A 25913-nucleotide genomic window follows, 5' to 3' on the forward strand; every position below is an offset into this window, starting at 1 on the left:
TTGATTTTATACAAAATAGTGTTTGGTTTTTGCGTGATACCAAATTTGATCATTTCTAACTTATGAATTAATAATTACTAAATACAAATAATATCAAACATGATGATATTAAATCATCAGTTAAATCTATAGAAGGTTTTTTTTTTTTTAATTGAGAGAGGAGGATTTAAATATTATTCTAAAAATAGAAGATCATATATCAATCAATGAATCAAATGTTCAAACATCCGAAAGTCTTGTTTTCAAGATTCGAAATCAATAATTTTAATAACATAACATAATTTTATTAATTTAAATACTCATGATTCTGAGTTTTTTCTCAAACCATCATATTGTTACCCTAATGAGCCTATGGAAGAGAAAGAGGGAGAGACCTAGAAACCTTGGACAAAAACCTTATTCTCATAGAAATACAAGGTTCATATTTCTTCTTCTTTTTGGATACTAAGCCAAATTAATTTTGATCAATGCCATCGACTTCGGGGTTCTTGAGACGCCTGTGATTTTCAAGGTAACCCAAGAAATTATCCAGGTACCAGTTTTGTTTGTCCCTGTCGCCAAAGACCCTTTTCATTTCCTTTGCTTTGTCCCTGTAAATCTTCCCTTCGTCCTCCACCACTACCAACCTCAATGACTCAGCCACACTATTCCTAGTAAAAGATCCGTCTTGCTCCTTCCTCGGAATCGAATACCCAATCTTCTTCTCCTCCAATAAGCGGGCATTGATCCCTTGATCAGCGAGGAAGGTAAACAATATAAGAGGTCTCTGAAATTGAAGTGCCTCTACCACTGAGCTCCACCCTGTGTGAGTCAAGAACCCACCGATCGAGTCATGAGCTAAAATCTTGAGCTGAGGTGCCCAAGTCGTGAGAACCACACCACGCTCTTTAGTTCGCTCCTCGAACCCTTCTGGTAACTTGATGGGTTCAGCATCAGTTGATCCGCGACTCTTCCTTAGCACCCAAAGGAAAGGCAACCCTGAAAACTCTAACCCTTGAGCTATCTCATTCAGTTCTTCTTGGCTCGGTTTTGCTTCACTTCCAAAAGCAATATATACAACAGATCCTTTCTCTTGCTTGTCTAGCCACTCTTTCATTGACTTCCAACCCTCAGTTTCCTCGCTGTTATTGTAATCCGTCGTGGGAAGTTCACCAACTGGGATAACAGGTTTCTCATAAAGTTGCTCTAAGAGTTTTAACCACTCAGGTTCTAACTCCATGCAACTCCTTACAGCCACCATATCACAATCTTTTAAGGTCGCACCAAAACGATAGAAGTCTGAAGTGTTGGTTTTGTCGCCAGTTATTCCGTTATAGATCTTCAAGACTTCATAAAGCTTCAACCTCACCGTTGAAGGAAAAGTAACCCACTTGGGCAAAACCGCATAATCTTCAGGTTTTTTGTGATCCTCGTCGCCATGCATAAGAAACGACGGTGGTCCAAGGTAGCCAAGGCAAGCTGCGGTGACTATGCTGAAGAATGCGTTAGGAATGTTGAGACTACGAGCTATACTTGGTAGCCAATAAGCAGCAAAATCTAAAAGAAGCCAATCAGGAGACAAAGATTGAAGTAGCTGAGCCATGGGTTGTTGGAGACCATCATAGGCCTTTTTGAAGTACCAAACGTCGTCTAAAGGAACATCTATGGTTGCTTCTGCGTTTTGTGGGAGATGGTTGATTTGGGGTAGTGGGAGTTTGATAAAATGGATTAGAGAAGCCAAATGGGGAGGGAGTTTTGGGAGACGATCGATGTTTTTTGGGGTAGAACTGAAGGAAATTTTATGACCCTTTTCAGCTACGAGCTTGGCAAATTCTAAGAATGGGATCATGTGACCGAAGGCCAGCCATGGAAACATAGCTATGTGAAGCTTACTCTCACCTGCCACTGTTATGGGCTTCTTTTTCTTTTGTTTTTCACTTGTGCTCGAGTCAGGAAGGGCAACTGAACCAGGTTGATTTATCATATAATCGGTTAAAACACAGATACAAGAGGGGCCCACAGCAATGTAGTTTCTTGTTGCTAATAACCACAAGTTTTTGAGACAAATTGGCCCACTCATATCATCGAAAGGGCAAATTTGAATGGTGGAGCATTGCGAATCGTTTGTGAGAGTTCGAGCTGGAGTTCAGTGGGGTCATTTACTAAGTGCATCCAAACTCCGCTTGTTGAATTTTGCTTCTCATGTCTCTTCTTTGTCTTTATTTGTGCCACCCTTTGGTGCAACTAGTCCTTGATAGACCTTTTAAGTTTCGAAGTTTCATCATTATTTTTTTTCTATTTTATAAATAAAGACTGAAAATTATCAAAATAAGGGTATCATGGTCTAAGATGATATAATTGTTTGGACTTTTCATTTCTAATTAATATCTATTGTCCCCATTAAAAAAAATTATCAAATGAAAACTAATTACTGTTTTCCTTCATATATAATGTACAACTAACGAGTTTTCATTTGTATTAATAAACATTAAGGTAATTAACTCAATCATGGTTATGTTTTATCTTGTCTTTAAATTGAGAGCATTAATTTAGCCTAATTTCCTATTTAATAATCCTAAATTTCACTCTCCTTCTCAAACTTTCAAGTTGTAAAATTTTAAATTCTAATTTTTTAGATTATCTTCTCGAAGTTAAGTAGAGGTGGAGTGTTATACTAAACTATCATGTATTAAGTGGTAAATTTTTACTTTAATTCTTTGTGGACATGGAGTCAATCATGGAGAGGGAAAAAATTTGGGACACATAATGAAACCAAGAAACAAGAATTGGACAGCCTAACGAGAGTACGAGGTGGACCACATGCTAGCCTTTACCACTAGCAAAGGCTCGAAAACCATCGGCGGAACCAGACAGGGTAGCATGTGGAGTCCGTCTGGACTTGGATAAAGCTTTGATAACTTCTTGTGGTTCTTATTAACAATCAAATATTCAAATTCATATAAAAAATTTTGAAAAAAAAATAATACTTTTTTAGATAGGTATTTTAAAATTAAAAATATAGCAGTTTTCAATTTACAATAAATATTAATCAAATTTTGAGCATAAACAATAGTTTTTTATAAATTTTTAACATATTATTGATTTCCTCGTTGAACTATATTAATTTATAAAATGAAATACATTAAGATTTTCAACTTTTGACTATAATTATATATGAATTTATTAATTTTCAAAATATACAATCCATTTCATAAAATATTTTCGTTAAACACATAAATTTTATTGTTGTCAACTGTCAATATTTTTATTAATTTGATGGTATAATAATTTTTTAAAAATAATTTTATTTTTTATTAATTTTAAAAATTACTGTTATATGAACTATATTTTTTATTTTTAAATTTATTTTTTTAAAAAAAAAGCTCTTTTAAGTCTTAACCCGACCACCTCCGCCGCCTCATGACTAGTGGAGAACCATGGGAGGCGAGCACTGGGGAGCATCGATTGGTGCTCCCCTACCTTAAGAAGCACCAGATCATACTCCCCTGGGGAGCATCAGGGGAGCGCGATACAGCTGGATCTGGCGCTCTTCGACTGCAAGATGGTCAATCGGTAAACAGTATGATGGAGAGAGTTTTTTTTTTTTTTTGAAAAAGAGTGAAAAAAGAATAAAATTGTTTTAAATATTTTATGTTTATCCATTAACGTTGTTTACGTACATCTGTTTCAAAACTAATAAATCAACATAAAATTATGATTAAAACTTAAAAATATTAATATATTTTAAATTATTTTATAACTTTTAATTTTCAAAATTAATTTTTATTTGATAACGTTAAAATAAAAAGTCTCATCATCTTGAGTTATGGTTCCTAGAAAATCTCGTTTGAATTAATTATTGATTTGATTGACCCTGATATCAATAATTTTGATCTCTTGATTCTTTTGGTAGAAAACTCTATCTAAGATATAACTCTAATTCTGATAACTTCAGATCTTATATTTAAACTATATAATCTCTTTTATTAATTCATACATTTTCTCTGCATAATTTAAATCATGATTACTTGCAACCTCTTAAAGATGCATGTAAATTAAGAAATGTGAATGTCATTGTAACTCCACAAGATAGTTTATTTATTTTAAAAAAAGAAAAAACAAGAGTTGCTTTATATATGGTAGTTTACGCTATGAAAGGTCTTAATGCAATGATCTGTAACTAATTTTGTGGTACATACGAGTAAATTAGAAAACAATAAGAGATTCAAACCTTGAATTTTGACTCTTCAAAGGAAGGATAAGAGCCATTAGACAAAGTTGTTTTATATATAGACATCTATTGGTTTTGAGCTAAAGATTGAGAAGTACTCTCCCATCTATGTTTTTGCTTTTGTCCTCGAATTCCAATTCCAATTCCAACTTCAGATTTCTAAATTAAAGTTTCAAGTGTTAACTGATAAAGCATTCCCTTAGGAATAGTTATTGACCCATGCATCTGAAAAGTGATATAGAGATAACTCAAAAATATCAGGAAAAAATAAAACAGAAAATTTGCCCATATGATGAATATGCCCTAACAAAGTTACACACTTGACTGATCATTTTGCCCTGACCTTGCTTCGTTCTAAATGCTACATACACCAGATCTCTAGGAAGAATTTTCAATATGTTATAAATATGCACAGCACCAGACGTTTCCATAGTTTGTTAATCCTCAAACAAGAATTGTATTTTTGGCCATCAGACTTTACACTTGATTGCACAAGGTAAAATTAGATCATATATAAATGTAACATCTTACCTTTCTAACAACAAAAAAAAGCCAAAATTTCGGTGAAACCGGTACTGGGGATACATATGCTCGCTGACAAATGTCCTTGCAAAACTATTTATTTGGTGGTGAGGTCAGCTTATTTTCCTCAGAATCATGCTTCAAGGTGGTATCCCCACCCATCAATTCCTGAAAACCTTCAACCTTCACCGGTGGAGCTCTAACAATACCCATGTTCCTGCATGCATACAAGATAGTGAATTTCAGCATATGATCAAGTTGACATAATCCCCAAGTAAAATTAATTCTCCAAGTTGTGTTTTTTACTGTGTTTGCATTTGATGAATTTGTGGAGACATCAACTGTCTGAATTGATTGCTGGGCTGAGCATGCAGATTTGATATTGCAGCAAATTGCTGCTGACGGAACTGCATTTGTGGATGTCTGGTGTTGATAGGATTAAAGGCATTGCTATCCATTGGCAGCTCTGATGGGTTTTCAATCTTAACTTGCACCATAGGTCGGTCTTTATCCATATCCATAACAGGACGAGGGGTGGATGGATGGCGCCTACGTATTCTTTCCAACTGCTGCTGCTGCTGAAAAGTTAAATTTTGTGGATGAACCATTTGCTGCATCTGTGGATGCATTTGTCTCATCGGTAGCTTCACCATCAAATTTATGGAATAAATATTGTTAGGAAAACCACAACATGAAAAGATCAAATTGAGGACACACACACGTACCATTAAATTAAAAAGAAAAAAATGCAATACAGGAGTTAAGCTAAAAGCAGGAGCATCTCTTCTAAATTCTCATCCATAACCCTACTAGCCAATGTGCTCTATATTCGAAGTATCCAATATCATCACCCAAAGACTATATCAACATCAAAAAAATAAAAATAAACCCCAGGACTATAAAGACCTCAGGAGAAAGTCTTAACCACAAAATCCAAGTCCAATGACAAAGATTCGTACAATGATAACACTAAAGGTGCACAGAAGGCTTTTCCATTGAGGACCACCTGGCAAGAAGTGTCCATACAAGCCATTCAGCAGGAGGCAAAAAATAAAATTAAACTCTACATACTTGCTGAGCCATTCGAAGAGCATTTTGGTGCTGTGGCTGCAATTGTGACTGGATTCCATGCATTTGTTGCGGAGTTTGTTGCACTACGTTCCTGGTACTATCCTTGACAAGTTCAGCTAGAGTCCCAAAGTTACTGCGATAAAGAAAGAAACATGTTAGATAATGCATGCAATAGAAAAAACTTAAATAAAAGAAAATAAAAACACAAAAATATACAAAAAAGAGAGAGAAGTATGTGTACTTGACGTTAAAAACGGAACCATCAAAAAGATGAGAATTTGAGAAGTTGTTCAAAAACTAAATACATACATATGTAGAACAACAGGCAAGTTTATCTAAGATAAGCAAGCTTTTTCCAGAAATTCTCCAAATTAGGCATGGTTTTGTAGTACATTAATAGTGAAATCATGATTCTCCAATCAAAATGAAAGAATGTCCATATTGTACAATCACTTCAAACCATAAATTTATTCATAGATTATTCTAAAAATTTGTTTAAATTTATAAGTGATGGGGAACCCATTTCAAAGGTTCTTCCCCTTCCACAATGTGCCAAAAATATTCAAGACAAAAATATTCAAGACAATGACAGTGTATCCATGCAACAATTTAACTTCATGGTGCAGAAAACACATTCTTCTTTACTAATTCAAGGCCAATTAACATCCTACTAGAGCACCCAAATAATTTTTTTTTTCTGGAAAGTTCAAAACATGACAGTGAATTAAAACCAATGCCATAAAATAAAGCAAACTGGATTTCAAAACTTACCTATATCCTGATGTTTGAAGAAACATCCTAATTAGTTCAATGGCTGAGCATTGTTTTCTGTAATTATCAGTAAGAACTTTTATATTACGACCGAGTCTACAAATGTGACAGCTGAGAAACTGAGAGAAGACTTCCACTGGAGCTTCTGTGGCACCTTCAAACCCAACACCATTTAGTAACCGTGCTATGACCTTTCGAGACATCTGTGATGCTTGTTCCTGACCAAGGAGCTTCCTGTTATTCTTCCCACGATGTGTGTTTCCACCTTGTTCCATGTTGAGGTACTCAGGCCTTATACCAAGCCTCTCAATCATAACAGGACTCCGGGTTGAAACTTGGGGTAGAGTATCAAGAACTCCGTAAAATTCTATTGTCTTCTTATCCCACACTCTGGTAGCTGGTGGAAGGGCACTATCAGGTACACAGTTCATCATAGACATTATTTCAGGGAAAAAGGGGATTTCATCATCGCCTGAGTTATTGCCATCTAGAACAGAATTTGATTCTAGACCAGTACTTCCGTATCCCATGTACTGATCTTCCTGAAATGCCACACGTCTTCTCTTATGCTTCTCAACAATTCTAAGATATGTAGTCATCTCCTCTGGTGTACGTTTTTCAGACTCTCGGTCCCCCAAAAACAACTTATAAGGCCTGGAAAGTCTATACTTTTCAATAAATTGATTATACCACGTTTCTGGCAGTTCTTCTTTCCTATATCTCTGGGATAAACTATCAAATTCAGATTCACCATATCTTGATCCAGCACTAAACGATGATTTAGACTGATTACCCAGAAACAGGGAATAGTTAGAAACTTTCCACTAAACATAGAGTAAAAAAATCGATACAATCAATAAGATTCAGTTTGGCTGTTGCTTTTACAACCACAAGTAAAAGGCAGAGAGCAAAAACCGGATTAAGATGCACGATTTTACTTTCATATGAAATAACCATACTCAAAGTGAAGTTTCACTTTCACCATTTCCTCATATTTTTCAAACACATTATATAATTTTGTTTAACTATTTACTGATACTTTATAGCCACTTTTGAACCCAAAATTAATCCTCTTAATACGAAAAAATTAGAGTACACTAAAATTAAGTAATTATATAAAAAAAGAAACCAGCAATTATGAAACTAAATATTGAAGTAAAGAGAAAAATCACACCTTTGACGGTGCCGCATTAGCTGCAGCACCACCATCCTGCAAGGAACCCTCCAAAGTAAAGTACACGTCATCACCGTGCAGCTGCAAATCTAACCAAAGCAAAATTGCATTAAACATTTTTTTTTCAAATAACTAAAATGCAAGTTAATTATTGGACAAAGTTCCTTACAGTTCGGATTAAGCTTTGAAACGGCAACTGAAGAAGAAGAAGAACTATTAGCGGGGTTTGAAGAGTTGGATCTGAGGAAGAGAGCGACGGTGGCTTTATCGAACAAGAGGGCGCGAGCTCTGAGCTGGAGATGGATCTGAGACCTAGACTTCGAGTCGTCAACTCGCATGAACGATTCCCAAGCCGAAGGAGACGAGAGGAAATGGATGAAAGAAGCGTAGGTGGAATCGCCGAGCCAAGCTCGCCAGACACCGCATGATTCTAGCCGCCGAGCTAAGTCGTAGCCGCGTCCGTCGTCGCCGAGAAGAGCCATTATTGGGGCAGGGAAAAGAGCCGGGAGTTTGAGTGTTTTTGGAAACGATTATGGGTCTGAGTGAGATTGGCTTGACAATTTTTGGGTCTGAGTGAGATTGGGTTGAGGATTTTTTTGATGGCAATGTTGGGCTCATTTTGAGCTTGTTGGGCCTGACGAAGGAGAATTATTAAAAAAAAAAAAAAAATTGAAAAACCGCGCCAGGTAGGGGTCGAACCTACGACCTTCTGCTTAGGAAACAGACGCTCTATCCACTGAGCTACAGGCGCTTCTTTAGAGTATTTGTTATTTTAATAAAAATTATCTTACTTTCTTATTTTTTATTACAACAAAACAAAAACCTTAATTAATACCATCACAAATCTAACATTAAATAAGAAACCGGCATCCGACAAGTAACTTCAAAAACAGGACACCGATGCACATATTTAAAGACATCTCATACAAGAGATTGTTCATTAATCATTCGACTATTTAATACTTCACTTGTTTGAACGTCTACGCTATTGAATCCATCCCAAGTTATATTCTGTTTTTAGGACTACCTTGTACATCTAACAACAACCCAAATGTGTGGAGCTTTGTCCTCATGTCCTATGGCTACTTTTGCTTTGCCCATGACTTGTATCATACCTCCACGCTTTGCTGCGGCTCTTAACTTATCAATGTTGCTTGGAAAATCATTTATATCATGCTGATGCATTGGTCACTACAACACAATTTCTCCATATAATTTTGTACAGGAAATTAACAGTAAAGTAACAAAGAATATTGAATTTAGACAAAAAACAATGTTTCCTTTTTTTAAAAAAAATGACATCTTTAATTCTCCCAATTTTGATGATCGTATCTAATTCTAGATATTGGTAGAATTTCCAAGTTAAAAAATCAGTAAAAATGAGAAAAAAAATTAGAAAACAATTCATAAATTTGCATCATGAATATTGGGGAGGTAGCCAAATTGAAATAATTTGTTCTTGAAAAATCTCCAATGTAATCTACTAAAAAATAAAGCAAACGCACTATTTAAAGCAATAATAGAGAACAAAATTAAAAAAGATAAAGAATATTAATTAATTAATCAAAAGAAAGCAAAAGTCAGATAGCAAATCAAGATCAATTAATTATAAAAAAACTCTTGGAGATAATTAACTAATCAATGAAATTTACACAAATAGTAGAAACATTAACTCAGAGCATTCATAACATGCTACAAAAACCAAATTGTAGCATTTAGCCAAATCAACCCCCAAAATTTATCTCTCCTCACGCCTCTTTCCCTTTCAAACTCTTTTATTTTTTTAAATATCCTAACTCAACCTTATAAATACTTATAACATCCGTGTAAATACTTTATTGCCATTCCTAACCATGTTAGCCCTCAAAAATTCATCCAAAAATAATAAAAAAAAAACTCAAAAAAACCCCTTCATTGTCCTTTTGGACAGGTGCCGGCCTCACATGAGCCTTACCTCATTTTAGAATAATGAAAGATTTGACCAACGCCCAAATAATAGTAGCAGAAGGTCACTTGAGCTGCAATCCTCTCCCAGCCTCATCTTGGGAGGCGACCTTATTGAAACAAAAGCCTGGAAAGAATTGTTTTTCACTCTACCAGGATCTAGGAGATGTAGCCCCTTATCCCAACCCCTTCTTGTCAGGGACATGTGGCCCATTACAAAATGAGGAGAAATACTAAATTGTCCGATAATCCAATTGTCGATTATTCATAAAAAATAAATATTTATAATTTTGTTATTATCATCTTCATATCATTTATAAATAGTCTACTATAACAAAGTTGAATAGCAATTTGTCGTGCATGATCGGAGTATTATCTGCCTTTCTATTTTTGGCTAGTTTAAACTGTTTGTTCTATTAGCTACCAAAGGCTATTCTTCCAAGACTTCAAGCAATTGCTCTTACTCCTTTTGCTTTTCTTGTATCATATCTCTTTTCCGAACTCTATCTGTTGCCTCCTTTCTCAGGAAACCATCAGCGAGCCTTTGTGTAACTTCATCTTTTAGATGACAAATCTTGTGTCACTTTTACATATCCAAAACTTGCTTTTCGATGTTATGTTCTTTGGACTCAAATAAAGAATCCTGGTAATGATCTCCCGTTAACATGTTGATACAAAGGAAACAATTGGCTTTATGCATGGAAAATGCACTGTTTCCAAGTAACAATTGTATATTAGAACCACAGGGAAAGGGGAAAATGAAAAGTCATCTTTACTCTTGGAATTTATATAAAAGGGATGAGTCAAGGTGGCAAGCAACCTATATTCAGGATTGTAGAACATAGATTACTTGCAAGTAATTTCAAGAATGTGATCGAATTGCATGTTCTTCAGATATGAAATTGATGGAACAAGTATAAATTCTATTGGTATTGCTTTTCTGGGAGTACCTCGTTAGAAAGTCTTCAGAATCACACTATCCAATAGGTTAAACAAAGTCATTGTCCCATAATTGCTTCTTACAAGCTTTTAAACATGTGAGCAAGGTGCTACTACTTGCTAGTTTTCAGGATCACTGAGATCCAGCCAACTTAATTTGTAAGCATCTCCACACAACTTTACTGCCCCTGCAATCATCAAAAATTTAATTCCAATCAATTGCTTAATGGAAGACTACTCTCCTCTCCCTTTCTTAGCTTCTTTCTTTATTTTTCCTTTTCTTTGTAGTTTATGTTTGATCTATCCTCTGGATTTTTCTAATTGAAAGCAGGGCTTTTAGGTAGGGAAATTTGCATCTAAGAAACTTGCCATTTTGAACATCGAGTTCTTTTAGCCCATTTTGATAGCCCTTCTTTATCTCCACCGTATATAAAACTTGTTATTTACTCCTTTTCCTTGGCTTTGTAACTCTTAAACTAACTCTGACCACCCCTATTATTCTTTGTTAGTTTTGCAAATTGCAAGCTGTTATGACTTTGGTTTAAGTTGCATGAAGAATATACAATATAAGTGGTTCTGGTTGCCCCAAAAACACCGACACAATCATCCGGAGTCGAATGTTTATTTTGACCCCTAATTATGAAATGGTTAAGTTTCTTCTATTGAACAATCTAATTAAAACACAACTCTGGGTAGGCCATTCCCTTCTCTAAGATTTGTTGACCTCAACTGATTAGCATTCTTGCTTGGATATGCCAGGCTCAAAAAATCTGGCTATAGAATTCCATGTCCAGGAACCATTCCCTGACAGTTGGATTGGTTCAATTAGCCCTCTTATTTAAAACACTTGCTCCACTTATCCATGAAAGATTTATCAATTGTTTGAATTGAATGGCGTGATGTGTGATGTCTTGGGTTTGCTCAATGCCAGTAAACTAATTTTCCTTAATTTTTGGGTGTTATATAATAATTAAACTACACTGATATTCAGGCGCATCCATCAGTTGGAGCAAACCGAAGCCCTTATGCACCTTCACCATTTCAGCATTCCTCAACTAACCCGCATATGTATCCTTCCCCACTCTCTATATTCAATCCCATATCTCCTTTCAGGGTTGTTGTCCCACCTTGAACTTTAGTATCAAATCCAAGTCAGAAACTTAGACAATGAAATTTGCACTAAAAAAAAGGAATTACACAAGGTCCTGTTCTGCTGAAGGTTTTTGTTTACGTAAGTTTACAGAAGGGTCCCCTTATTCAAAAATAAGTAAACTCTTGCTTGCATCAGCAACTGGCCCTGATAGTTTCTGACCTGGAAGGATCGAGTCTCACCTTGATTCTCGGGTTTGGAGTATCTCTCTTTTGTGTTTCCTTTTGACCTTTTTTATAGTCCAAAAGTTTTAAAAAGAACGTCAGTGAATTCAGTTAAACGCACTTTCCCTACCTGAAATGACATTGGTCATTGGTGAGGTTGGTGGGGTTATGAGGATTTGGATTATGTAAAGATGTTACAAAATTTTTCCCCCAAAGGTCATGTTAACGGGGTTTAGTTCACCCACTTAACTATGACTCTCTCCACTCAACATCTTTTAACACCTTTTTCTCATGCTTGTGATAGTGACTCCCCCTAGCTAATGGGAGATGACCCCTTGCAATCTCAATCCATCCCACCAATGTATCATTTAGTCTAAAAACAATTTGACCAGAGTTTCCATGAGGCATGACTTATTTTCGTTGTGCTCCACAGTAGAGTTGGGAATAGCAAAAATCTAGAGTTTGGGGTTTCTAATTAGTAAGTTCGTTATGGTAAATCAAGTTCTCAAATTCGGTTTGATTGTGATGGATTTTTACTTTGGGATATATTAGGCCCTCTCACCAGCCCCCTCTTTATTAATTACTCATGCTAAATTACAACACAAAAACAAGATGACTGATCTAATCATTTTCCCAAAGCTGCTCTACTTTCAAGCGGGTCATCTAAAGCCAATTGACTGTCGTTTATTGACAGTTTTTGGGTGGCCATGAACAAGGAAAATGCAATCTTTCATCAATGTTTTCATATTCATTACACCCCAAAAGATAGACCTGAAAGGAAAATAAACATGATTGTAGATTATTTCATGCTGTCGATTTCTTCCTCATTGCATGCGCAAATTATTCAGTTAAAAATCTTCATTTGGGGTAATAATGAACATTACTAAATAGCAAAATTGAGAGGAGGGGAACATACCATGTGTTTTGAAGTCCGAATTATTCAAGGTACGTGCAAATGATTCAACCATGTCGGGTCAGAACCAAAAAAGAGAAAGAGAGTATGCATTGGAATCGCAGGCAAACCAATTATGCTGCATTTCTCTCATTTGCTACAATAGTAAATGATAATAGTTGTAAATTCCTTCAAGGTACAACTTTTGTTTAATATATATTATTTCAAGTGCAATGGTTGCCCAATGAATAAGACATGGCATCTCCCTATCCCATCAAAGTTATCCACATTTCAAAATTTGAAGTGGTAGATATAATTAAACACAAGTTAGGTACCAGGTCCCAATAACCCAATAATCTTTGCTATACTATATTTTCTAATCTAAGAGAAAATCAATTGGAATTAATTATTAATTAACGATCTATTACCGAGCCAAATTCAAGTGTCTTAATAATTAATACTAATATTGAGATCATGCATGGTAGTGCTTGATTTTCATTTAAATTATTTGCATGCTCGACCTAGTCTACTATTATTTGCTATGAAAATCTTTACTTAGCGGTAAAGAAAAAGGAAAACCCTTTTTATTTTTAGGGAAGTTGTTGCCATAAATTGATGGAGAAAGATATCCGAAATTTTTGTTCGAATATTTAGCCTTAATCATTTGAATCAAACTCAAATTGGTCATAATATTAAATTCTTATTATTAGCTTTTTATTTGCTAGTTATTTAAATATTTTTATTTAGAAATATGTACTCTCACTAGCATAAAAAAATTCCATGCTCCAAACTTTTCTTGAAGAAATTTCAAATTACATTTCTTATACGAAAACCCATTAAAAAGGTAGACTTTGACCCTCAAAATCTAATTAGCAACAAAAACGTCCCTGTTAATATCCCCAATTTTGTTCTTACTCTTTAACTTTTAATTAATTAATTAATCTAACTTAATCCTTCCCGCCCTTGGAGCTTTCTTTTCATCGGGTATCGTACGGGCATGGGAGCCATCCAAGGTCCAGCCCCTCCACTAAAATTAAAATATATTTTTTAAGAAAAATATATTATTGAAATAAAATAATGTACTTTTTAATAATACAAAAATAAAATTCCCACCACATAAAAGGACAGTCCTTCATAATGCCCAAATTACCCTCCAAGAAGTGTACAAATTTACTAACCGTCGGTCGGGGGTCGTTAAGTTCTTTTCCCTCCTCTTACAAGCGTCAGTTGCGGCAGAAATCTCGAGCGCTGAAAACCAACGGTCTGGATGGCATCAGACAGACATCTGCCTCTGCATCAACTTAAATAAATAAATGGTAGTATATTAGTATTTTTGAATGACATTAAAAAGAGTGAAAAAGAAAAAGAAAAAGAAAAACATGGGGGGAGGAAAGAAAAGTTTGTATAAATATAGGAGAGATTCCAAATCATTCTCAAACTGGTTTTTAGCTTTGCTTTGATGCTTCTAAGAATAACCAACTCCCAAAGATATACCGTTTCTTAAAACCACTCTCCCTATCTAAAATTCTTTGGTTGCAAACCAATCTTCTCTAAGATTGGGATTGGAATTCCTCCTCATAACATGAACATGTAACTTTAGTTGAGTTTTTTTTTTTCTTTTTTGGGGATTTTCATGCTTGTTGATTGTCCAAGAACTTTTCAGGCTCCATGTTGAAGAGGAATTTGGATTGAAAATACCCAAAGTTTTCTTCATTTTTCGAGTAGTTGAAAAGCCGTGGATAATGGCTGTGGAAGGTGTATATTTCAGGCTTCATATTTCCGTTTTGGAATTTATTTTATGTTTTCTTGTTATTGTTGTTGTTTTTGGACACTTTAAATGTTTCCATGAAGTGGGGTTGTACTGGTTTTTTGATATAAAAGATAGGATTTTGCTTTCTGTTACCTTTGTGTCTCTGAAGGCTTTTTATTGATTGGTTAAATTGTTAGTATAACTTTTTGTTTTGCTTATGCAGAGACAGGAAGAGAGACAGAAGAGAACCCAGAAAAGGAATCGAAAACAGGGGTGATGAGAAGTAAATCACTAAATGATCAGCCATCGCCAAGGGGTGTTTTGGAAATCCCTGTTCTGGGATCAGACTCTGATACCAGCAGCTGCAGCAGCAATTCTAGCTCGTATTCTCCAAAGAAGCGTGTTTTCCAGAAAGGGAGCCGAGATTCTTCTGGTTTGCAATGGAAGAATATAATTGAAAGCATTAAGAAGAAATCGGTCAGAAGGTTCTCTGTTATTCCTTTGCTGACAAGTTATGAGATTTCCAGGAAGAACTTGAGGAGGAAATTGGCAAAACTTCAGGGCTCTGAGGAAGAGGTTGATATTGACTGCCTACCCGTGCCTAAACCATCATGGAAGAATTTTTGTTACTCAGAGCTTGCTGCTGCAACTGATAATTTCAGTCCTGGTAACCAAATTATATTTAACCTTATTCCTTTTGCTTTCTCCCAGCTAATTCAATTTTGCTCTTCAAATTTTAAGTTTTGATGTTTTCAATCCTTATTTTCCTCTCTGTTTTTTGATATGTTTGTCTGGTCCTTCCGCTTTTGAATTTTTTTTTTTTTTGGGGGGGNATAGGAGACATCATATTGGGAAAAAAAAAAAGTTTTGGATTAATGTCAATCAGTATTTGTTTGGCAGATAGAAGACTGAACTGAAGTGGGCTTGACTTGTGTTTAAAGAGATTTATGTAGCCGCCACTTAATGTTTTGTTGAGTTAAGTCAGAAACAAGGTCTTGTCTTTTCTCATTATTGCATTTACTACTAAACTAGTCAGAAAAAGTATGAAGTGATGTTTCTTGTCTTACCAGTTTCATATAATCATATACGGATTTTACTCCACATGAAAAATTATGGAAACTATTGAATTTCCCAGCTGAAGGGCCTTTGCTGCTTTAGCGAATATTGTTTAGACAGGTTGTGGCTTTTTTGTGTTTTTTTATTACATGTTTGGTTTAGTTTTTTTTTAATTTATTTATATTTTAAAAATAAAAATAAGATCAAACATGGTCTTTTGATAAATTTTTTAAAAAATATTTTTTTTAAAAAAAAATAAATTTTAAAAAGAGCTCCAAAGAATAATATTTTTTTAACTTTTTTTAAAAATATAAAAAAAATTATTTTATTTTATTTTTAAAATATCTTTATTTGTTAAAAATAATTATAATATTATTTTTAAAAAATACATTTTATGATAATTTTAATAAAAATTATAATTTATGAAAAAAAACTTATAAAAAAATTATCAAATAATTTTAATTTAATTTTAAAATTATTATTTTTATAAAAATTTATAATAATTTTTAAATTAAAAAAAAGTCAATTTTTATAAGTTTAGATAGATTAAATAAGCTTTTTAAAGTTGGATAAGTTTCAATATCGTGTATATATTTATCTTTAGTAAAAGGGTTAAGGGTTTCTCAGGGTTAGGCCTAATTTTCTTCCCGAGTTTCATATATATTTGATTATAAGTTATATCAACTACATCTTAGAAAGAAAGAAAGAAATACATCGGCAGCCAGACGGTCAAACTTGCCTACAATTGAAACCAACTTATGGGTTTAAAGAGAAGTTATTTTTGACTAAATGAAAGTTAAGATGGGGGGTTGAATGAAAAAGATGTGGGAACTGGCCAGGTTGACCCCTGCAGTTAGCAGCGTAACATCCATACAAATTTGATGACTTAATGGTTCCCTTTGATCACGGGGACATGAAGTTGACCGTTTACTGAGTTGGGTTTTCTGTATCTTTTGAGTACGATTTTGAATATGTATCAAAATTTGGTAGAGAATTTGCTGGGAAGAGGGGGCCATGCAGAAGTATACAAAGGGCACTTATCTGATGGTCAAATTGTAGCGGTGAAGAAGCTTACCAAGAATGACAAGGAACAAGAGGACAGAGCCAGTGATTTCTTGTCAGAGCTTGGGATTATTGCTCACATAAATCACCCAAATGCAGCTCACTTAATCGGATTCAGCATTGATGGGGGCATGCACTTAGTCCTTCAGTTTTCCCCTCATGGCAGCCTTGCTTCTGTGCTTTTTGGTACTGTGCCTATTTCTCTATTCCTATTCATCACACAATCAATTTTATCAGGAACAGGGGAAAACAAGCGAAGAATTAATTCTAAATGGCTGCGGTCATTCTATTTTAGCCTGTTAAATATACTTTTAGATCAACCATTACATATCCAATGGACTAACGAGGACATGTTCTGCACTGCAGGCTCACCTGAAAGTCTAGATTGGAAGACAAGGTTTAAGGTGGCTGTTGGGGTAGCAGACGGATTGAAATATCTCCATCACGACTGCCAGAGGCGCATTATACACAGAGACATCAAAGCTTCTAACATATTGCTCACCCAAGATTATGAAGCTCAGGTATTTTCAATGCACTGATATGTATATCTTTTCTCTGTTAATGCTATACTATTTGGTTGAATGACACCAACCTTCTAAGTTCTTCTACTCACTGTAGATTTCAGATTTTGGTCTGGCAAAGTGGCTCCCCGAGAATTGGCCTCACCATGTCGTCCATCCCATTGAAGGAACATTCGGGTTAGGCATGCAGCTTTTTGCCTTCTTGTCATTAGCATTGGTCATTTCATAAAGTCCAAAAATATTTGCCATATTGGGGCTAATGTTTATGAAAATTGACTCCAGGTATTTAGCTCCAGAGTATTTTATGCATGGAATTGTTGATGAAAAGACTGATGTATTCGCATTTGGAGTTTTATTACTGGAGCTGTTAACAGGTCGCCGTGCAGTTGATTCATCCAGACAAAGCCTTGTGATTTGGGTGCATTTTCTTTACCAAAATCATCAAATCAGCAAAAGCATTTCAACATTTTATATCCTCCAGAAGGATATAAACTTATTTTCTGTTTCATATACAGGCAAAGCCACTTCTGGAGTTAAATAAAGTAAAGGAATTGGTAGATCCTCGGCTAGAGGATAATTATGATCCAGCTGAAATGAAACGTGCCCTGTTAACAGCTTCCATGTGCATTAACCACTTAGCCACCATGCGCCCAAGCATGATAAGGGTATGAAACAATCTCGAAAACATCTCCTTTTTTTTTTCCTTGTCTAATCCTAACAATTCCTCCAAATTCATGCTATAAACCCCGAATTCTTTGGGGATTTACAGGTTGTAGAGTTGCTTAAGAATGAAGGTGGTCCTGTAGAGTGTCAGCAGAAGTCTTGTCGAGGGAAAGCTGTAATTGTAGACGGTTGTGACTTGCAAGATTATACTCGCACCAGCTACCTTGATGACCTAAACCGTCACATGCAGCTAGTGATGGAGTAATGCAGCGTGCTGCTGCTGCTGCCGCCGCCGCCGCCGCTTTTTGTTAGTTGTCTGTGTGAAAGTTGGAAAAATAGTATGCCTCTGGCCCTGAAGGGTTTGGCTAGTCGTTCTTCAGGCTTTCAGCTTCCTACGATTTCCTTAGAAAAAGGTTAATTGCCTTGCCTTACACCTGCGGAGAACATTGGGAAAACAGGCATTATAGTTCACAGCCATTGATAAAAGTGCTATGGTTCTGAAGAAAATGGGTTTCGATAGAAACCGGATGCCATGGGGCCATTGTACTGAAATTTACATACGCAAGAAAATCCTTTGTTAAAAAAAAAAAAAACTCAGCTTCTCATAAAACTCATCTGTAAATGTAACACATAGCGTGTATAAAGTTGTTGCAGCAACCTTATCCGTGAATACTATGAGAATTCAGATCAGATTGGCACTAAGGTAACAATCACAGGAAAGAATTATCTCAAAGCTTCATAGCCTCGTTTAAACAAAACCCTTTCTTCATTGAACCTACATTCGTCTAAATAAAGAAAGTTGGACGATTTTAAATTCAAGCAGTAGTCTTACAACTAACTTCCTGCATATAGATATTAGTATCGAATGATGATTTTATTTTTTTTATAAGTGTGTGGAACGAAAGTAATGTCCCATATGAGAATACTTTTGATTTGGCTTTTTTTTTTTTTGAAGTCAAAGAAATTGATGAACAAGCAGCACAGACCAAGGGTCCATATAGTCAAATTCAAAGGGGCAGAAAGTTTGGAAAATACGCAACTTCAGCAGCTTTTCATCTTGTTTAACCATTTCTTTTCAGACTTCTCATTTCTCGTGGTCCTCCAATTTTTGTCCTTACTATGCTACACCGAAGTTTAGATAATCATCCTCATACCAAACCTAAGTTTAATTAATCAGGTCCAGTTTCCTAATATAGTTACCTTAAATACCTTACCACTCCATTAAATTTGGACCCTTTAGGCCCAACAAACGGCCCAAATTAATGAACAGCAGAAACCTAAAAGACCTATTCCTGACGGAGCAAGGGAAGGGACAGGGAGAGGGAAATCAGAAATGGCAACTGAGGTTTTTCTCCAGGTGGCGATTTTGACATTAACACTCGCGATTTTCTTCGCGATTCGACACTTTCCCAAACAAGCCCTAACCAAGCACCGAATCGACCATCGAGCCACCACCCAAACCCAACGCCATCTCACCCGAGCCACCCACTTGCTGTCTCGAGCCAAATCCAATCCTCACAAAGACCAATCCCAAACCCTAGCCAAAAGCGCCATATCCGAAATCGAAAAGGCACTCTCTCTTTCCCCTCAAGACCCAACCCCTCACGTTCTCAAATCCCTAGCTCTCGACTTGTTGGGCCACAAGGGATCCGCCCTCCGATCGCTAGATTTGGCGCTGACTTCGCCGCGCTCGAAGTCACTCGCGGAAAGAGAGCGCGTGGAGGCGATGGTGAGGAGGGCGGAGTTGAAGTTGGCGGTTAATAAGAGAAGGCGAGTTGATTCGGCTGTTACGGATTTGGAGGAGGCGATTCGGGTGAGTGAAGAAGAGAGTGGGGTCAAAACGAGGGCGTTTTGTTTGTTGGGTGAATGTTATGAGTTAAAAGGGATGAGGGAAGAAGCTAAGAAGGCTTTCGAGGAGGCGCTTAATATGGAGCGTGGATCTAGCGTGGCTCGTCAGAGCTTGGAACGGTTGAGTTTGTCATGAGTTATGACTCCTCAACCTTTTTGTTGTGTAAAAAAACTAAAAAGTACGACTCAGATTTTTCTGTACGTGTGTGAGTCTACAAGTACATGGGAAATTTTGTAGGATAACAATTGTTATTACTGTAAAGAAGCCATTGAAATTCGAAATAAAACTATTTTTGTGTAATATAGTTTTTTCATTTACGAACTTTAAAATATTAAAATGTACAACACTAAAGCATTAGTCACGGTTTCCATAAACTTTGATTGATGTGACACATTAGACGGGACATTGAGTTTAAATGATGAAAGCAACACATTACCAGTCGTTGCCTTTTTTCATGCACGTAGATATTTTCCTTCCGTGTTTGATGTGACACTTGTATTTTTCTTTGAGTACAAACAAACGGGTAAAGAAAAGCCCAGGCCAACACAGTTAATGTCCCGTCGTTGATCTTTGAATTATATTCGGGAGAAAAGAAAGACTAGGAAACAGTTAATATAGATGGTTGGTCTGCCATTAAGATTATTATAAAAAGCTCATGCTTTTCTTAGATGAGAAGAGAACGGTGAAAATGTGGGGACAGAAGAGCTAATGATGGGGGCGCAAATTAAACTTGGAGAGCATTCAAAAACTTTTCGCAAGAAAAAGGATCGGATGTTGCCCATTTTTTTCAACATGCGTCTCATCTTTTAACATCTGAAGACAAGATACTTACAAAATCCAGCTTTCCTAATTTTTCAAACTAGAACCTTTAGCCTCCAAAAACAAAAACCCCTTACCTTAATCCTACGCTTGCCAAGGTTAAGAGGTAGATCAGGTGGTGATGGTCAGATATGGGGTCAGCTGGGAGCATGGCGCCTTTTACTACGACTTGTTAGCTGAAATTGCAACTATTCCTGGTTGTTAAAAGTTCTTGGTCATTTTAGTAAGTCTGGTGAGGCCATAAGAAGAACTCAGCTGGCTGCTGCATTACATTCAATTGGGTTGCCATTGCTGAGGAAGAGCCAGGTGGATCAGAAATGCCTATGTTGGCAGCCTGAAGCTGGTGGTAGAGATTCTGCTGATAAAATGCTGCCGCCGCTGCAGTGTCAAAAGGGATTCCGCAGGGAATAGCAGAAATTGGCTGCATGGGAGCAAAACTTATATTGTTGCTGTTGGAGCTGCACTGGGGTTGTTGCTCATGGTTTACTATTGGTTTTTGCTCCGATTCAAGTGAAAGCTTTAGGCGCTTGGCTGCCCCACCAATGGGAAGAGAACTCTTGGCAATGGCTTCAACATCATACCGGTTCATCTCAAAGTTGGTAACTGCATTCACACCCCTAAACTTTATGGCCGCAATATCATAGGCCTCAGCTGCCTCCTCTTCGGTAGCTGTCACCATACACAAGATGATTATTCACAGTTGCCAACAAGAATCTTATCTACTATTCTACTTTGTACAATACAATAACTTAATTCTACAATCAAAAGTTGTCAAGTGGGTGAGCCTGTTCATCAGCATTCCTGCAGCCCTTACCAAAAGTTCCTAGGTATAAGTCCTTATTTCCAGCAACGCGGCCTATCCTTGCTTGCCATCGCCCCTGTTGATGATGCCTGCAAAATTATGGTAATAAACTCAAGCTTCGGTCATTCGCCAGATAATTATGTCACATAAATAAACACATCATAAAGATTTATTTCGGATAGTGAATAATTCAAACTCTAAAACAAAATGTTCTAACCTTGTGACACCTCTGTAAATTGATGCTCCCCTTGAAAATCCGCTACTCTTCCTATCAAATATCAATTTGACAGAACGAAACATTAACCTACTGCAGCTGAAATAAAAAATACAGGAAGCCCAATTTATTATGGTCACAAAGTATTACCTCCGTAAGGATGCAATAAACTCTTGCTTGGTCACATGTTTCATCTCCTCTAACTCTTTCGTATAATTTGAAATCTAAAGCAAGCAAAACATGGATCAGTTAACAAGTTCATGCTCTAGCAAGGGCGCGTAAAATGTCATGCAGGAACAAGAGGACCAGTATATTGATTAGTTTAAAATACAAGAACTGTGCATATATAATACCGGGAAGTTGGTGGTTGCCGTGGGACCCCAGTACTTTAGAGCTGCCAAATCGTAAGCCCTAGCTGCTTTTTCTTCCTTATCATAGCCACCTGGCAAATCACAAGACATATTTTTAGTCTATAAATTTATTTGGCAAATACGAAATCGCAAAATTAAACTTCTTAATAAAACTACAAAATAATATATTGCAGGAGTTTCTTACCCAAGTATACTGTAGAAACACAATTTGAACATTGAATGGCAGCGAGACATCAACGAACGATCCCACATTGCGTGCAAAAAGTAAAGCAAGGATGTCAGTATCATATCAGGTAAATGTGCTGGTCAAAATTTTCCACTAGGAATCATTTCTATAAGCAATATAACGCCAAAAATAACACGAAGAACCATGTGCTTTTAGTTGGTATGGTGAGGTGGTTAAAGGAATAGAATTCTTTTGGTATTGAAACCAATAAAAACGTGATGATAAAACTTTAAAAATTCTTCAATCTTGCACAGTAAAATTGCCTTGCCCTTTAATTGAGCTAATCAATCTAAAAAAAACCCACATTGTACATTGACTATTAGGGGGAAACTCTAAGCAAATATCACCTACTTTATAAAATAATACTGCTTTACAAGTGTTTTTAATTTAATTGAAATTTTAAAGTACAGATTACGCTTGCTGGAGTGCTAGCTTTGAGTGTGAATCAGAACAAAGCCCACATTACCAGACTTCACGAGCAACACTATCAACAAGTTTAGGCAATAATCTTTCAAAACAAAATTTGCAGGCAATAATAGTGGGCGGGCACACATACTTTTTATCTTTAAATTTAAAAAAAAAATTCAAATGGGTGCTTTGGTCAAACCTAGACCCTCTCTCTCAGACTCTGCGGTGGGCTGTCTGTTTGGCTTGATAGCAAAAGCAAAAGCAAAAGCCAACTCAGTAGATATCAGACTGTTTCAGAGTTCAGACTTTCATTCAAGTGTAAATAATGTCTGAGACAGTGGTGGGTGTGGGTCGTGTCAAACAAACCCCCTTAGCAGAGTGAAACAGGCCCCAGGTGTCTGAGTGTGAGAGAGAGAGAGAAGAGAAAGAAAAACAATGAACAAAATGGCGGCACATCTGATCAAATCAATCAGATTTAAAAAAAAAAAAACCAATGGGATAAAAAGAAAGAAAGAGTTTTGCAGCAAAAGGATGTACCATTTGTACATATATATAACATCAGTGTTTCAATCATCATAAAAGACTGATGACAAATGCCCCCTCCCCCCTATTCCCACTGAACCCCTTATTAATGCACCTTTGAATGCATGCAAGCTTCTTTTCAGTGTCACAGTGTATCTATCTTTCTATCTTCCCTTCCTCTACATATTTGCATTTCTGAATATATTTTTTTGCCTTAGTTTAGAATAATTTGAGAAAGAGAAAGAGAAAGAGAAAGAGAAAAAAATAGAGGACCTTGACGCCCTTTTCTGGCTTGACCCTCTCTCCTACAGCTGTTATCCCATAGATGCGCTTCATATCTACCCGTCCATCTGTGTCTGCATTGGCCAAGCCAAGTAGCCAACAAAAAAATGAGTCATAACCAATAAGCATAAAATAAAAAACCTCCATATTTCAAGTTTACAGATATTGCTTTAATTAACTAAGTAACCAATAAAAATCAATAAAGCTAGAAAAATGAAAGGAAAATGAAGATGGATTGATGGGATGTTAACCTGGTGACACCTCTGTAAATTGAAGTTCGCTGACCGAAAGTATCAGCGATCTTCTTTGAGCAATCTGAGTCAACCGAAACAATGGCCTTATTATTATTATCATTAGTATTGTTATTATTATTATTTTCGCAACTTTGATTAACCCCGAGTGACAAAGCACCGGCAGTCGGACAGTTGGTGAAACCCAACTCGGTACCAGTCGACTCAATGGAGTGACCAGGAAACTCAACAGCTGTCAACTGAGTCCGACCCATTGAGGCCGAGTCATCAACTTCGGATCCCGAGTTCGTCGAAAACGCTTGAAACCCAGTAATTGCCTTGAGATCTTGGTGCTCATTGAAGTAAGCAGAACCGCTGTGATCATAGATTTGGGTCAAAGATGAGTCTTGGGTTTCGGTTTGGCTATCTGAATATCGAACAATCGATGAGGAATCTCCAAGGAAGTCTTCAAGCTTCGGTGCTTGTTGGTGGAAGCTTGTGAGAATGGGAGATTCATCAGTCATGGCTGGAGGATGAGCTTCTTTGCATTGGTTCTCCTCTCCTTCCGTAAAGAACACTTGATGTTTTGGATTTGTCCAGCCTTCAAAATAATAAAAAAGTACATGCACATAAACGAGTCGATTCAGTATTTCTTTCTTTCTTCCAATCCATGAGTTTTTTCTTAGCTATCAAACTTAAACAGAAAAAAAAATGGGGTTATTTTTGTATATATCACTACAGTGAGCTTTTCAAGTCGGTTTAATTCAGTAACCAGCTGGAAAATTAGCTCAAACTTTAAACTACACCATATTTTGTAAAATTATTTCATTTTAACCGCCTACAAAGAAAGATGGGACTTAAAAAATCGTTGGGTTCTCCCATATTTTCTTGGCAACAGAAGTTTATGAAAAGAAGAAAAAACAAAGAGAACAGAAAGAAGAAAAAGGTTTACCATTAGCATAGAAGTTATCGATCAAGTAATGAGGAGAGGACACAGCAGCCGCAGAGGATCCTTCATATGACACAAACTGAGGCTCAGATGATGACCTCAACATCTCCATCGGAGATAGTGAAAATGAGAGCCAGTTACTCGCTGGAGCCATTTAATATTCTTATGTATATATACTATAACTCTATAACCTTCAATAACTTTTTCCTTTCTCTAAAAATGACACTAAAACCCAAAACTATTTCTTCAGGAAACAAACAAAAATTAGCTCAGAAACTTTTTAACCTCAAACCATACCAAAAAAAATAAAATAAAACCGATGATATTTTTACCTTAACCGTTACTTAAAACTGCTCCATTGAGAAAAACAACTACGATAATCACGAAGCTTAGAAAGAAGAACAATTTTTTAAAAAACTTAAAAGAGCTTAAATGCACGCAAACTCATCTGGGGTTTCTTTGAAGAAGCTAAGTTTTCGAATTTAAGAAAGAAAAAGCAAAAAGAGAAAACTGCTTGTTTTGTTTTGCTAAGCGAGAGAGGAAAGGAAAAGAGAAAGCGTTGGTATTGGGGTTTTAAAGGGAGAGAAAGAAGAGAGAGAGAGAGAAAGAGCGCTTTGAGCGGTTTCAGCTGCCAACCGGCGTAAAACCAGAGAGGCCACTTTCAAAGAGAGAGAAAGTTTTGTTTGAGAGTAAAAAAAAAAATTAAAGAGTTGAAAATAATAAGAAAATGGGGAAGAGGGGGCTGTGGAGGGTGACTTTTAGCTCTGCGCGGTGAAGAAAGACTGTCTGAAACAACGTCGCGAAAGATCCGGGCTGGTGGAAATTGAAGAGAATTTGCTAGGGTTCTTTTCGTTTTTTATATACATTATAATCTTTGCTATAACTTTTGTTTTAACAGTTTTACTCAAATGACCTTTGTTTATTTTTCTTCTCGATTTTACACACTTGTCCTACATGCAGCTTTCCAACCTTTTACTACCATTGGCTGTTTCGAAGTGGTCGGTTATGAATTGGATCCGGACAACCCGGTTTTTTGTTTCTCTCCGGATTCCTATCCATGTCACAAGCCCGGGTTTTGGATAACTTTCTTATATTATAACAAGTTTAAAATAAATAGTTTTAGTATATCTCACCCGGTAATTTTCTTTTGTCAAATTTACAATTAGTGTCTATATCCTATTAAAATAATAAATTTAGTTTTTATATAATAATTTATAAAAATTAAGTTTCTAAATTTTTTAAAATTAATAATCTTAATCCAATATGTTGAAAATTTTCTATTATCTATAATAATATGATATTTGTATGGATTGATATGACATTAAATTTGATGACATGATAATGATAATGTA

General features: G+C 36.1%; 5 protein-coding genes and 1 non-coding gene across 6 annotated transcripts; 2 read left to right on the forward strand and 4 right to left on the reverse strand.

The window, feature by feature from the left end:
* LOC18611447 (UDP-glycosyltransferase 91A1) lies at positions 256–2239 on the reverse strand. Its single transcript, XM_018115082.1, has one exon. The coding sequence runs from the start codon at positions 2057–2059 to the stop codon at positions 455–457; it is 1605 nt and encodes a 534-aa protein (XP_017970571.1). The 5' UTR covers positions 2060–2239; the 3' UTR covers positions 256–454.
* Positions 4468–8308, reverse strand: LOC18611448. Its single transcript, XM_007047701.2, has 6 exons — positions 7918–8308; positions 7749–7837; positions 6575–7359; positions 5804–5936; positions 5039–5376; positions 4468–4949 (listed from the first exon to the last, which is right to left on the reverse strand). The coding sequence occupies exons 1-6, from the start codon at positions 8228–8230 to the stop codon at positions 4826–4828; spliced, it is 1782 nt and encodes a 593-aa protein (XP_007047763.2). The 5' UTR covers positions 8231–8308; the 3' UTR covers positions 4468–4825.
* Positions 8427–8499, reverse strand: TRNAR-CCU. The gene has a single exon. It is a non-coding gene; the product is annotated as a tRNA-Arg (tRNA).
* Positions 14198–18564, forward strand: LOC18611449 (receptor-like cytosolic serine/threonine-protein kinase RBK1). Its single transcript, XM_007047704.2, has 8 exons — positions 14198–14592; positions 14811–15254; positions 16634–16891; positions 17072–17226; positions 17324–17403; positions 17509–17644; positions 17742–17891; positions 17996–18564. The coding sequence occupies exons 1-8, from the start codon at positions 14580–14582 to the stop codon at positions 18152–18154; spliced, it is 1395 nt and encodes a 464-aa protein (XP_007047766.2). The 5' UTR covers positions 14198–14579; the 3' UTR covers positions 18155–18564.
* LOC18611450 lies at positions 18669–20040 on the forward strand. The gene has a single exon (XM_007047705.2). The coding sequence runs from the start codon at positions 19223–19225 to the stop codon at positions 19871–19873; it is 651 nt and encodes a 216-aa protein (XP_007047767.2). The 5' UTR covers positions 18669–19222; the 3' UTR covers positions 19874–20040.
* LOC18611451 (AP2-like ethylene-responsive transcription factor AIL6) lies at positions 20451–25379 on the reverse strand. Its single transcript, XM_018114290.1, has 9 exons — positions 24565–25379; positions 23634–24213; positions 23374–23456; positions 22129–22137; positions 21927–22015; positions 21724–21797; positions 21577–21627; positions 21372–21448; positions 20451–21226 (listed from the first exon to the last, which is right to left on the reverse strand). Exons 1-9 carry the CDS (start codon positions 24713–24715, stop codon positions 20778–20780), a joined length of 1563 nt encoding a protein of 520 aa, XP_017969779.1. The 5' UTR covers positions 24716–25379; the 3' UTR covers positions 20451–20777.

This window comes from Theobroma cacao, chromosome 1 (genome assembly GCF_000208745.1).
Source record: "Theobroma cacao cultivar B97-61/B2 chromosome 1, Criollo_cocoa_genome_V2, whole genome shotgun sequence".
In the NCBI taxonomy this organism is placed as follows: domain Eukaryota; kingdom Viridiplantae; phylum Streptophyta; class Magnoliopsida; order Malvales; family Malvaceae; genus Theobroma; species Theobroma cacao.